General features: G+C 45.2%; 1 protein-coding gene across 2 annotated transcripts; it reads right to left on the bottom strand.

Moving 5' to 3' along the window:
- Nucleotides 1-826: 826 nt before the first annotated feature.
- On the bottom strand, nucleotides 827-9624 carry MSMO1 (methylsterol monooxygenase 1). 2 transcript variants are annotated; one of them, XM_040418634.1, is made up of 6 exons: nucleotides 9502-9624; nucleotides 4833-5134; nucleotides 3590-3738; nucleotides 2814-2940; nucleotides 2546-2700; nucleotides 827-1264 (listed from the first exon to the last, which is right to left on the bottom strand). In XM_040418634.1, exons 2-6 carry the CDS (start codon nucleotides 5079-5081, stop codon nucleotides 1066-1068), a joined length of 879 nt encoding a protein of 292 aa, XP_040274568.1. In that variant the 5' UTR covers nucleotides 5082-5134; nucleotides 9502-9624; the 3' UTR covers nucleotides 827-1065. The 2 variants fall into 2 exon arrangements, with proteins under 2 accessions (XP_040274568.1, XP_040274569.1); XM_040418635.1 differs by having other exon boundaries at nucleotides 4833-5140; nucleotides 9510-9624.
- Nucleotides 9625-14527: the final 4903 nt, after the last annotated feature.

Below are 14527 nucleotides of genomic sequence, written 5' to 3'. Positions count from 1 at the left end.
TCCAGATACGATTTGTATATAACAAACCAAATAAAAGGAAAAGGTCCCAATTTATAAAGTGCAAAATACAAAAAAACTCTTCCACATTTATTCTTTATAGTTTGAGCACTCCTAAGCCACAGAGACCTGGTTTACCATGAGAAACGCCAGAGTAAGGCCTTGTTCACATTTCCATGAAAAAATCCTTCCGTGTTTCATCTGTGAAGGATCCGTGTTTGGTCTGTGTGTCCATTTTTTTTGTCATCCGTATTCCGTAGACACTGCTCAGCTGAAAAACAATTCCCAGATAATCTCCCTATAAGTGGTCAGCGAAAAACAGACCAAAAAACGGATGCCATTCATGTTGTGTCAGTGATTTTTCACGGACCTACGGATATCAATGGGTGCATTTGGTCAACATCACTGACCAAAGAGGTGCATATCTCCATGTTTTTTCACTGACGCACGGTGTGAACAAACACATTACAATCAATGGGTTCATGTGCTTTCTGCAGAAAATGCGGACAGCGGACATCAGTGAAAAACGGAAATGTGAACACGGCCTAAGGTGCCTACAGGAGTTAATGCCTGCAGTCGTACATCAGCACAGAAATGTACTGACGGTACCACATTTTCAGTGCCACAGCTGAAGAAGTCTTCTCCAACCGGGTGTGGTTGTCAATGAAAACGTTAAATATTTAAAATATGTACGATGTAGAAAAATAAAACAAGACGTTTCACAAAAGTGGAAAGACAGTCATGAGAGGAGTGGAAATTACAAAAATGCAGAATATTCCTGTAGTCCTTGCTTCTGCTGAATGGTCACAGCTGGCGAGTGACAACCAGCTGCGCATGAAGAGTTCTGCTTTATTTGGGGTTCTCATCTGACAGTAAGGCCCAACGTGGCATTTGTACGGTGGCAGCTACAATTGGATTGTGGCTGATTTCCACAATTATACTTGTTTCTCCTGCACACTACATAAAAACCAGTGTCCTCTCTTCCACCCGCGATAGAATTTAGGATTTATTAAGAGCAATTCACGATCCATATGATGGAAAATTAAGCAGTGTTTTTTATGACACAGTTTATTTTGTCTTCTTTTCCTCCTGTATCTTCACTTTCTCTCTGTGGCTGTTGTACTGAGAATTGGTGTTGAAGAGTCTGTCCCACCATGTAAACGTTGAGGCATAGTTACCTACGAAGTTCATGTGATGGAAATCATGGAAACGTGCCCCGGCATAGAAGGGAATGAAGTGCAGCGGATTCAAAGGAAGGTCGTAACCACTGCAAGAGAAAATTTTAATTCAATTTCAATTAACTGTTATAAGGCTGTAACGGACTCTGGTTTCTCATAATGAAAACCTACACAATCCTTAGACTACGGTTCACACAGGATTTTATACCACAAAAAAAAAGCAGTGTGATAAACCTAGAATGCTGAAAATAATAAATCTAACTTTACGGCAAGTGTTGCCTTGCAAAAAAAATGTTGCCGCATATTGCTGCGTATAGAACCACACCTTTCTCATTAAGCCATCTTCCCCCTCATTAGATTATATTAATTATTTTTAGGTCATTTGCTTCATAAATAGATCTAAAACTTTTGCAATATTCTGTTCAAATTTTTTTTACTAAATGTTGGCAGATTTTATTCTAATTTCTAGATGCAATCACATTAGTAGATTTTTATTGTAAAATGTAGTGAAGGTAATCTTATCAGAGACTGTATTTCTGAGTTATAACCTCGCTTCTGATCCTCAGCGGTGTGTGGCGTGACCAACACTATGACTCTCCAAATAACACAGCATGTATTCCTATGAGAGCTTCAGTCTCATAGGCATGCATAGAGAAGTAACTGACTTCCTGTCCTGTGTCAGTTGAAGAGGCAGAGTGTTGGTCACATGACACAGCTGAGGATCAGAAGGGAGGTTATAACTCACAAATACAGCCCCATTGTGACCTCCATCACAAGACACACAATTAACTTCATTGCAGTTTTGTGTGGGTGTGCCATAAGGCAGTTTCAGCTCTACTGCAAAATCAGTGAAAAAAAAAATAAATAAAAAAATCACAGCATAGCACATTATTACAGCTGCACATTTTCTTTAGAGGTTTTCCAGGCACAACATTTTAAAACAGTTAAGGAAGGGTTAAAAAAAACTGATCCGGTCCCCAGTTGCTCTCCTCTTTCTGGTCATGACACACAGGAAATGGATTGGACTGCCCATTCAGCCAATCAGTGGCTGAGGCAGGTCACCACTGCAGGCAGTGATTGGCCAGGGGAGCAGGCCAAACCATTCCCTGTGTGTGGAGCACGGAACCAGAAAGTGAAGAGCCGTGCGGACCGGAGCAGCATTGGAACGGCAGTGGTGGTCAGTTGGTGTGCATCCCTTCTTTTTTATTTTTAACCCTTCTTCTATCATTTACAAAAAAAATATGTTTTCATCAACATTAGATTGCTGTCTGATCCCAATAAAATCAGCCAGTAACAATCTGATGCCTGTGGCCACTTTAAGAGGGAATACCCATTGCAGTAATATGAGGCGCTAGGTAAATGCTGCTTACCTGTGAACATCTATAGTTTCCATTAGTCGAACTATAACCCAAGCCCACAGGAGAATGACGTGATTGCAGAAGACCATAATGCCAATGAAAAATCCTGCTCCCAAGATGAGGGTTTCGAGGGGATGAGCATACTCAGCCTGCATCCCGAATGGAGACTGTAAAACACACAAAAGGCAAATCACCAATTAATATGGCATAATACATTTTGCACATATAGTATTTGAAATGTATAAGTCAAAGCTTCAGTTCACTGCTGCTCTGTACTTACGGAAAACTCGTGATGTACTTTGTGGATATATTTGTATATACTCTTATGATGCAGGAGACGATGAAGAAAGTAGTGCCAGGCGTCTTCTATGACCGCGCAGCCGAAACACTGAGCAATCAATATATACCTGCAAGAAAAGGCATCACATGTAGATTCAACCCTACAATCCAAGTCGGAACTAGTAACAGCATATTAAAGGGGTTCTCCAGGGTTTCCCTAGGATACGTTGTCAATATCAGATCGGCGGGGGTCTGACACGTCGCCAATCATCGGCACTGGGACTACACTGTTCTGTCCATTCTGTAGTGGACGGAGCTGTGTGGTACCAGCTAGGTAGCTACTCCTGAACAGCTGATTAACAGAGGGTGTGCAATGCCCAAAACGTTTGGGGGACTTTATCCAGCCCACCACTCTAGAATTCTGGCTTCAAAAAGCCCCAAAACGTGTTGCACTCTCATTCCAATAAAGGGGTGGCAGTAATATCCCAAGACAGAAGCGCTATTATGCTATTTAATAGTACAGGGGGGCCCACAAAAAAGTAGCCCGCCTCCAAATCAAACTGCCTAATAGTAAATCTTAGTTTCCCATGACAACCAATCAGAGCTCAGCTTTCAGTTCCTACAGGGCTCTGAAACAATGAATGCTGAGCTCTGATTGGTTGCTATGGGCAACTAAGACCGATTTACTATTAGGCAGTTTGATTTGGAGATATTGGAGGCGTGCTACTTTTTCCTGGTCCACCCTGTATAACAAGAGTAATACTGAATATTACTCACCATCTAGGCATGTTATCCCAGTCATAAGGAATGTTGAAAAACTCAGTGAAGTAGTACGTTCCACAGATCAAAGGAAGCTGAATGCAGAAATGATTGAAAAGGAGCATCTTAAAGCACCTCCATTGGCCCTCCCATGTTTCCGGTCTATCCTGCAATACAAAGAATAAGAGACATGAGAGAAGTGGGCGGTAATGTAACCCATACCGTACTGAGGCACACAGAGGGTGTATTTCTGATTCACACAGAATTTGTGAGACCAAATTCTAGGTTTTCACCCTAAAAGCACCCTGGCACAATATAGCGGCACACAAAGTACCATAGACCTGTAGGGCACAGTCCGCGGAGTGCTTATAGCCAACTGTGCTCAACGCTACTTTCACATCTCCGATTTTCTTTCCGGTTTTGAGATCCAGCAGAGGATCTCAAAACCGGAGGAAAACGCTTCAGTTTTGTCCCAATTCATTGTCAATGGGGACAAAACTGAACAAACCAGAATGGAGGGCACCAGAATGCATTCCGTTACGGTTTGTTGTGTTCTGTGACCGGACACTAAATCGCTGCAAGCTGCGGTTTTGTGTCCAGTTTGCAAAACTGAACAAGCTGTTTCTGGCACTAAAAACGATGTAAGTCAATGGTGCCGGATACGTTTTTTTCGTACAGGAAAAAAAACGGATCCGGTGCTCATTGACTTACGATAGTGTTAGTCCCGGATCCAGTTTGTTCACTTTCGATTTAATAGAGCCGCATCCGAAAGGGACTGATGCAGCTGGTTGTATTAAATCAAACTGAAGCGTCTTCCTTCCTTTGCCGTATCTCAAAACAGGAAAGAAATCGCAGATGTGAAAGTAGCCGTCAGCGGCCATTTGACCTGACGGATGTGAGGATCCCTGTCCTGGAGATAAGGGAGGTTCCCGTGGAGGGACCCACATTTATGGTATATCCAAGGGGGTCGGCAACCTCCGGCACTCCAGGTGTTGTTAGACTACAACTCCCAGCATGCACAACTGCTCAGCTGAAGTGAATGGAGCATGCTAGGAGTTGTAGTTTTTCAACAGCTGAAGTTCCGGAGGTTGCTGATCCTTGGTATATACTATGGATATGCCATATAGGTTTAAATTGGGAATAACCCATCTGATGAGCACTTGCCCATCTTGCCCCATTGTAAGACACCCCGGTCGGCCTCCTCCTCTTATAGAATTGCCACCGTATCCCACGTAACAGATCATCGGTACTTAGTACATACCTGTTGGATTTTGAACCGTTGCATGAAAGGTATGAACTGAAATAGGAAACCGGGTAAACAGAAGAGAAAGTAGATCAGCTCATGGACGATGAGGGACCCCCAGGTTGCAATCTGGAACTTGGTGTAGTTGTCTAGCATGTAGGTCCAGGCATATTTAAAGGGCCCTTGCAGAGGGTTCTCTGGTAGTAGAGAGTCAATGTACTCAACAGCAAGATATGCTGGGCTAAGAATACTGTCGTTGGCGGCCATTTCTGGTTCCTACTGCATGGAGATTGACAGTCAGGTGTAGATTCCAGGGGGTCCTGCAACATAAAGAAAAAGAAAGATAAATTACTGTGTATGAAAGAGGATTTTAAGCCTGGGTTTCCACAGAGTGAAAGGTATAACTTTCAAATTCATGCGACCACTGGCTGCCAAAGGTGGACATGTGGCTGTGGTCTCCAAACCTCCCTGTGAAAACCCAGCCTTAAGCCTCATTCCCACGTCAGTGTTTCACGGACGTGTTGCTGTACGTGTTCTCCACAGACAGCACACGTCACCATTCATTTTAATGTGTGGATTCGCACATGAGTGTCTTAGCACGGTCCGTGGATTCGTGTTTTCAGCATGGATGCATGCTCTATTTTGTCAGTGTTCACGGATCCATCCATTATAGTCTATGGGTCCATGTTGCATCCATGTTTCGCGGATAATTAAGAAGAGATTCTTTGAAAATTATTTTTCAGCTGTTCAGTTTCAGTGAAACACAGATGCAACATGGACAGCAAAAAACGTACACACGGACCCAACGCGAATTCTTAACGGATGCATCACTGACCACCTGCTCACGGATTTGAGCACCGACACGGACGTGTGAATGAGGCTTTAGATTGAGAGTCTCGCTAAAAGAAGTACCTACTCCAGTAATGGAGATGATCAGATGTGGCACAAAGCAGTTATGTCTATAAGCAAAGGCATATCTGTGACTAATGCTGCGGGAGGAATCATCCGTTAGGCCTCATTCACACACTGGTAATAGGGATTCTAGAGAGGAGCGCAGTACTACACCTAGGGCTTCCTTCACGTCTGCACTCGCCATTCCGTCTCAGGAACAGAAGATGGATGTGTCCCGGGGTGAACGCCTGTCAGGTTCATCTTATCTTATAGGACAGACTAGTGAGGCGTGCTGCCATGCCTATGTGATGGAAGCTCCGAATGCAGATGTGAACAAAGCCTAAAAAGCGCACAAGTCCCTTTTATAAGCAGTTTCCTATGCAGCGGAAGTGGGAAAAATTCAGACCTGCCCTGCTTAAAGGGCTTCTGTCTCCCCACTAAACTGTTTTTTTTTTTTTTTGGTTACTTATAATCCCTATACTGCGATTTACACTGCGTGCAGAATTATTAGGCAAATGAGTATTTTGACCACATCATCCTCTTTATGCATGTTGTCTTACTCCAAGCTGTATAGGCTCGAAAGCCTACTACCAATTAAGCATATTAGGTGATGTGCATCTCTGTAATGAGAAGGGGTGTGGTCTAATGACATCAACACCCTATATCAGGTGTGCATAATTATTAGGCAACTTCCTTTCCTTTGGCAAAATGGGTCAAAAGAAGGACTTAACAGGCTCAGAAAAGTCAAAAATAGTGAGATATCTTGCAGAGGGATGCAGCACTCTTAAAATTGCAAAGCTTCTGAAGCGTTATCATCGAACAATCAAGCGTTTCATTCAAAATAGTCAACAGGGTCGCAAGAAGCGTGTGGAAAAACCAAGGCGCAAAATAACTGCCCATGAACTGAGAAAAGTCAAGCGTGCAGCTGCCAAGATGCCACTTGCCACCAGTTTGGCCATATTTCAGAGCTGCAACATCACTGGAGTGCCCAAAAGCACAAGGTGTGCAATACTCAGAGACATGGCCAAGGTAAGAAAGGCTGAAAGACGACCACCACTGAACAAGACACACAAGCTGAAACGTCAAGACTGGGCCAAGAAATATCTCAAGACTGATTTTTCTAAGGTTTTATGGACTGATGAAATGAGAGTGAGTCTTGATGGGCCAGATGGATGGGCCCGTGGCTGGATTGGTAAAGGGCAGAGAGCTCCAGTCCGACTCAGACGCTAGCAAGGTGGAGGTGGAGTACTGGTTTGGGCTGGTATCATCAAAGATGAGCTTGTGGGGCCTTTTCGGGTTGAGGATGGAGTCAAGCTCAACTCCCAGTCCTACTGCCAGTTTCTGGAAGACACCTTCTTCAAGCAGTGGTACAGGAAGAAGTCTGCATCCTTCAAGAAAAACATGATTTTCATGCAGGACAATGCTCCATCACACGCGTCCAAGTACTCCACAGCGTGGCTGGCAAGAAAGGGTATAAAAGAAGAAAATCTAATGACATGGCCTCCTTGTTCACCTGATCTGAACCCCATTGAGAACCTGTGGTCCATCATCAAATGTGAGATTTACAAGGAGGGAAAACAGTACACCTCTCTGAACAGTGTCTGGGAGGCTGTGGTTGCTGCTGCATGCAATGTTGATGGTGAACAGATCAAAACACTGACAGAATCCATGGATGGCAGGCTTTTGAGTGTCCTTGCAAAGAAAGGTGGCTATATTGGTCACTGATTTGTTTTTGTTTTGTTTTTGAAAGTCAGAAATGTATATTTGTGAATGTTGAGATGTTATATTGGTTTCACTGGTAAAAATAAATAATTGAAATGGGTATATATTTGTTTTTTGTTAAGTTGCCTAATAATTATGCACAGTAATAGTCACCTGCACACACAGATATCCCCCTAAAATAGCTAAAACTAAAAACAAACTAAAAACTACTTCCAAAAATATTCAGCTTTGATATTAATGAGTTTTTTGGGTTCATTGAGAACATGGTTGTTGTTCAATAATAAAATTAATCCTCAAAAATACAACTTGCCTAATAATTCTGCACTCCCTGTATGCATACATACTGTAATTAATCTTTTTGGTTCAGCAGATTCTGTTAAAAACGTACTTTTAAAATATGCAAATTACCTCTCTACCAGCAAGTAGGGCGGCTACTTGCTGGTAGCAGCCGCATCCTCCTATCCTAAAGACGCCCCCTCCGCATGTTGATTGACAGGGCCAGCGGACGGGATCTTTCTCTGCAGGCCCTGTTTGCATTCAAAATCTGGCGCCTGCGCCGTAACGGTATTCAGTCGGCGCAGGCGCACTGAGAGGCGGACGCTCGCTCGGCCGCTCCTTCCTCAATGCGCCTGCGCCGGGTGTAGATGTGACGTCATCGGCGCAGGTGCATTGAGGATGGAGCAGCCGAGCGAGCGTCCGCCTCTCAGTGCGCCTGCGCTGACTGAATACCGTTACGGCGCAGGCGCGAGATCTTAATAGCAAACAGGGCCAGCCAGAGGACGATCCCGTCCGCTGGCCCTGTCAATCAGCATGCGGAGGGGGCGTCTTTAGGATAGAAGGATGCGGCTGCTACCAGCAAGTAGCCGTCCTACTTGCTGGTAGACAGGTAATTTACATATTATAAAAGTAAATTTTTAACAGAATCTGCTGAACCAAAATGATTAATTACAGTATGTATGCATAAATCGCAGTATAGGGATTATAAGTAACCAAAAAAAAAAAAAAAAAACAGTTTAGTGGGGTGACAGAAGCCCTTTAAAGGGGTTCTCCAAGACTGAAATAAAATGACAGCACCACACCTGTCCACAGGTTGGGTGCGGTATTACAGCTCAGCCTCACTCTCTTCAATGGACAAGACACAACCCATATTCATACACGTTATCCTAACTGGGGTGTGTATTGGGGTTTTCCCATTATAGGGGTGCATTGAGGGGTTACAGTGCATACATGGTGCGCTCTCCATTTACCTCAATGGGAGTTCCGGAAACAGCCAAGCACGCTCACTTGGCTATTTTCAGACCTCCCACAGAAGTGAATGGAGAGCAGTCCACACACGTGTGATGCGCTTTCCTTCACTTTGGGGGTCCCGCACCTATCTGACTTTGGGGTCCCATCCTAGAGATAGGTGTGGGTCCCGCACCTATCTGACTTTGGGGGAACATCCTAGTGATATGCCACCACCGTCTCAGATGACACAACCGCTTTCAGTTATGTTCACAAATTGCGAATTTGATGATTCTGCACCAAAACACACATCGCGGCCACCTCCGATGCAAGCGAATGGGGTTTCCGCGAACCAAACAATCTGTGTCCGGGCCAAGGAAAAAAAAAATACAGGCATGTTACTTATCCTGCACGGAGTCTGCAACTGCCAGCAGTTGTGAAACTACAACTCCCAGCATGCTCCATTCACTTCTATGGGAGAACAGCGGAGCAAGTGTGCATGATGGAAGTTGTAGTTCCACAACAGCTGGAGTGACCCATATGTACTGGATTTGCTACAGGCGAGTCGGCCATGTGTGAATATACCCTTAATAGGAAAAGGACCTGGACACTGCAGCCGCAGAAAATCCAATCTGGAACCTGTTCTTCAAAAATCTGCACCATCCCGGCAAATCAGGACTAGTGTGAACTGTCCGCAATCCAAGTGCGATGTGTGAACCTGTCCTTACACCTAGAAGCATACAGGTTCAACGGCTGCTATACCTAATAAGGTGCATGCAATATATTGATATGATAATTCTATATATAACGATGCATTGTATAATAGAAATACATGTCTCATGGCGCTCACCTCTCTACGGTCACCAGCCCTCTGTCAGCGCTCTACAGATGTGACTCTTTATATGTTCAAGTCTTCCTCTCTTCAGCACCGGGGCAGTGAATACCCAGCTGTCACGCAAAGACCGAGCGATCCTATTCCTCAGTTCTGATTGGCCGCCCAAGCGACGCACTACCTACGTCACCGCACCGGCTCACCTTCTCATTGGCTAGCGGCATGGAGTGAGCCTAGGCAGACTTCCACTGTTAGCCAATCCTTATCCACAGTCAGTTCTGTTCGCCACGCCCCCTGTCAGATGTTACGTATCTTCCTGGAGTTGCGCTACAGAGGCGGGACCACGGTCGCCTTGGTAACAGCGTATTAGCTGAGAAGGCGGGATGAAGGCGACTTCCGCTTAGTTTGGGTAGTCACGTTCAAGACGTATGGTTTATGTTTATAAACTGCAATAACACAGAGTGTGACTGGAATATTTTTTCCTATTTAATCGAATGATAGTGTTTCCAAAGGTACTCAGACATGGCTGCCAGCCTCACCTGAGTGTTGCACATAACAGGGCACAACTATATATAAATGTGCATATTTCCATAGGGGCACATTATAATAGTCACTAACTTTACACACAACTTGGTATATATAAGTAGTGCTAGGGACCACCAGACACTTTCTAATATGTTTTATCACAGAAAAATGTTTACCTCACAGTTTTCCCTTCAAAATATTCTTTGAATCAGTCCAGGAGAGAGGGGCTCACAGAAGGATCATATTACACATGTCAATGCAAGTCTATGGGTAGGCATAGGAGCTGAGTAAGGCCTGTATTACCCTGGCCGATACTCATCAAGATCATTGCTAACGACTGTCCGTAGGAATGCTCTAATAGAGATGATCTGGCATTGTAATACTGCCACCGATTACCAGAGAAAATGCTCAATCATTGGGCAACAAGAATCTCTTAGCAGGTTTAAAAATCGTTTGCCAGAGGCAGATTGTGCTGTGTAATCACAGTCTGCTGCCGGAAAATAATGTTTCTGTATGGGGACGAGCAATGTCATAGAGATCTCTCCTCCCCATACTCTGGAGGAGATCACTGCATGTAAATGCCACAGTGTCCTCCAACTGATGAGCAGGCGATTGCCGGGAATCTACTAGCCTAAGACAGGAATCCGGGAGAGACTGCAGCAGCTACATAGGAAGTTTAGATCTCATCCCAAGTGCTTTATTCACAACCATACAGGTCAGTACTTCTCTATAATGTATTCCATGATTCTAGGGCTGCTTCTGAGTAAGACTGCACTAATTTTATTACAAAAAAAAAGTCACAGATAAGGAGCACAACAAACCCACAGATTTGGGGTTTGGCCAATATCAAGATACTTGGTACACGCAGTGTCAGATCCTGGCTTGGAATCCCAGAGTATGTGGTGAAGAAAACTGCGGCACTCCTCCATGGCTGTTTGCCATGGTATGTTTGGTGCTGGTTACTGAATAAACCACTTCATTGTTTGAACTGGAGGAGTGCTGCAGTTTTTTTCACTCATTTTCTTACTGTCATATGTATGTGCGGAAGAATGATTGTTTCCATACTCGAGGAGGTGCTGTCGACAAACCATCATTTTTATGTCCACATAAAAGGTACAATCAACAACGAAAAAACGGTTTGTCGGTTGATTGGCAGACGTATTTTGATGGGGCAATGATTATTTTACTCTGTTATATAGTGCTCGGAGGTCACACGGCGCACACGTCCGATCTCTGAGCCGAAGGAGGATGACGAAGTAGGAGGGCAAGGTGGACCAGAGGACTGAAAGGGGAGCGGTTATCTGGGCATACCGGCGAGGGGCTTGGGCTCTTGTGGGCATAATGCCGCCCCTGGGCACTTATGAGACCTAATTAGCATAACTTTATAAAGTAGTTTTTCTTCAATGGTCTCTACATGGGACAGACACAATACAGATACAGTGCTCCTTGAAGATACAATGGCATCAGGATACAATATTTTTAACATACAATGGTCTTTTCTGACCCATCGTAAGTTGAAACTAGACTCAACATACAATGTCTCAAACTCAGATCCAACCAATCAAGGCCACTTCTCTGGTAAAATAGCTGTAGTAGTTACTAAATAAAGAGTCCCAGGGGTGTGGAATTCCTATCGCCCGACGCCCGAGACATGAAGTTCCGGGCGCCGGGCAAGTAGTTTGAACAGTTGTTTAGCCCTGTGCGGGCAAGTAGCAGGGACATGTCGGTTGGGCAGTAATACGAGCGGTCATATGCTAGCCGCGAGCTGACCGCTCCTACATCTATGTCAGCCTGCCCCTGCATCGTGCATATGAGTACCGTACATATCACTTCCTGCAGGCGGTCCCCGCTCCTCCTGGCTCCTGTATCGAAGTCTCCGCCCACCTGCCAGCACAGGAGCGCACAGTAAGTCAGCACACCGTCTCCAGAGACTGAGTAATTGCAGGCCAAGACGGGAGAAGAGGAGTGAAAGACCCCACGACCCCCTGCAGATGAGCGTTCCTCCCGGAGCCTGTCCACATCGCAGCTCCCGGCCTGACCTGCAAGCGCTGACTGGGGTCACATAGCATTATACTGATTTATGATGCTATGTAACCCTTACAGTTCTGGAATGTGTTGGATAACACTGACAGCATTATGTCAGTGTTATCCAATACATAGCACCTAGAGGCTCATTAGCATATTATAAAAGTGCTTATTTTACCAAAACGGCTGCAGGGAGAAATGTCAAAAACATACTGTTATGTAGTGCTGACATTAGCAATGTGCTAATGTCAGTCAGCTACATAATGTTATTTCTGGTGGTAGAAACCCTTTAAAGGGTTTCTGTCATGAGAAATAACGTTATGTAGCTGACTGACATTAGCGATGTGCTAATGTCAGCAGTACATAACAGTATGCTTTATAACTCCCTGCCTGCCGCCGTTCTCTTAAAATAAAGACTTCTAGGTGCTATTAGGGTGTTGCTTCAGCACCTAGAGGCTCCGTCTTCTCACCCTTTGGCACGCCCAGGTCCAGTTGATTGACTTTCGAGTTCTGCTCAGTGTCCCGTAAATCCCGCGCCTGCGCCGTCCCGTTTAGTATTCAGCTCAGTAAGTGAAGGACGCGCTCCTGCTGCCGGCTTCCTGACTGCGCCGAAGGAAACCGCCAGAGGAGCACTTCCTTCACTCACTGCGCCTGCGCCGAATACTAAAAGGGACGGCTCAGGCGCGGGATTTACGGGACACTAAGAAGAACTCGAAAGTCAATCAACTGGAAGGGGAAAGACACTAGGCCTCACCGCTAGGGAAGGAAAAGGGTCACCTCCTATAAAACCCTGCTCCTGACCCTAACTCCTATCCGTATGGGCACCTCTCGATGTTAGAGATACCCATACACAGGAACCTAGAAAACCCTGGTGACCCTCAGATGCCCTAAAGATAATGACAGGGCAGAGGCCACCCGTTCCTTCCCTGGTGAAGGAACTAGCGTCTCACTGAGGCCTAGTAAACAACCGGGGAAGGGGGGGGGGCGGGGATTACAAAACACAACAAGCGGAACACTTAACTTCAGAGGATGATGGATGAACAGGACTTCAACACGAACCACACTCCAGCTCTTCCAAGACCAAATGAAGCTATCCCAAGCAAGGAGTGATGGGAAAAGTCAGACTAAATAGGGCGAGGTAAAGGTTACATGATCCACACCTGAACAGGAGGTGTGGACATACCAGCAACACACAAAGTGAAACCGAAAGAGGCTGTCAGATCACTAATGCGTAGATAATCTTTCAGACCTTCTGAGACCTGTCACAGATGTGACAGTACCCCCCCTTCTACGGGTGACCTCCGGGCACCCAGGACCGACCTTATCAGGATGAGCTCTGTGGAATGCTCTCACCAGACGACTAGCATTAACATCGGTCGCTGGAACCCACATCCTCTCCTCTGGTCCGTACCCTCTCCAATGAATGAGATACTGGAGGGATCTCCGGAGAACTCGAGAGTCCACAACCCTGCTGATCTTAAATTCTAAATTGGCGTCCACCCTGACAGGAGCAGGAGGCAGGGAGGACGGCTCAACAGGTTCGACACATTTCTTTAGCAACTATTTATGAAATACGTTATGGATCTTCAATGCCTGAGGAAGTTCAAGACGGAAGGCTACAGGGTTAACAATTGCAGTGATCTTATATGGACCAATAAATCTTGGGCCCAACTTCCAAGAAGGTACCTTAAGTTTAATGTTTCTTGTAGACAACCACACAGAATCACCCACTCTCAGGTCTGGACCACTTATACGTCTCCTGTCAGCCGCACGCTTATACCTGTTGCCCATCTTTTTCAGGTTATTTTGGATTTTCCGCCAAATAGAAGACAAAAAGAGGAAAATCGTTCCTCCTCAGGAATGCCGGAATTTTGAGCACCAGAAAATGTACCAAACTGTGGATGGAACCCATATGCCCCAAAAAACTTCGACTTATCAGTGGATTCCTGTCTACGGTTATTTATAGCAAACACAGCTAACGACAAAAATGAAGACCACTCTTCCTGATTCTCTGAAACAAAACATCTTAAGTAAGTCTCCAGATTCTGATTAGTGTGCTCCGTCTGTTCGTTCGACTGAGGATGAAAAGCCGAAGAGAAGGACAATTGTACACCCAGATGAGTACAGAACGCTTTCCAGAATCTGGAAACAAACTGAGTCCCTCTATCGGACACCACATCAGAGGGAATGCCATGTAGTTTCACGATGTTGTCGACAAACACCTGTGCAAGAGTTTTAGCATTGGGTAGACTAGGTAATGCAATAAATTGTGCCATTTTACTAAAACGATCTACAACCACCAGAATCACAGTTTTTCCCAAAGAATTCGGTAAATCCGTGATAAAATCCATGGACAAATGGGTCCAAGGTCTGGACGGGATGGGCAATGGAAGCAGAGATCCGGAAGGCAGAGTATGTGTCACCTTAGCACGTGCACAGTTACCACAGGCTGACACATAGTCCTCAACACACTTACGCAACCCCGGCCACCAAA

The sequence above is a fragment of the Bufo bufo genome, chromosome 2, assembly GCF_905171765.1.
Source record: "Bufo bufo chromosome 2, aBufBuf1.1, whole genome shotgun sequence".
NCBI classification, from domain to species: Eukaryota; Metazoa; Chordata; class Amphibia; order Anura; family Bufonidae; genus Bufo; species Bufo bufo.
The sequence above is the reverse complement of the archived record's forward strand: the minus strand, read 5'-3'. Positions and strand labels throughout refer to the sequence as shown.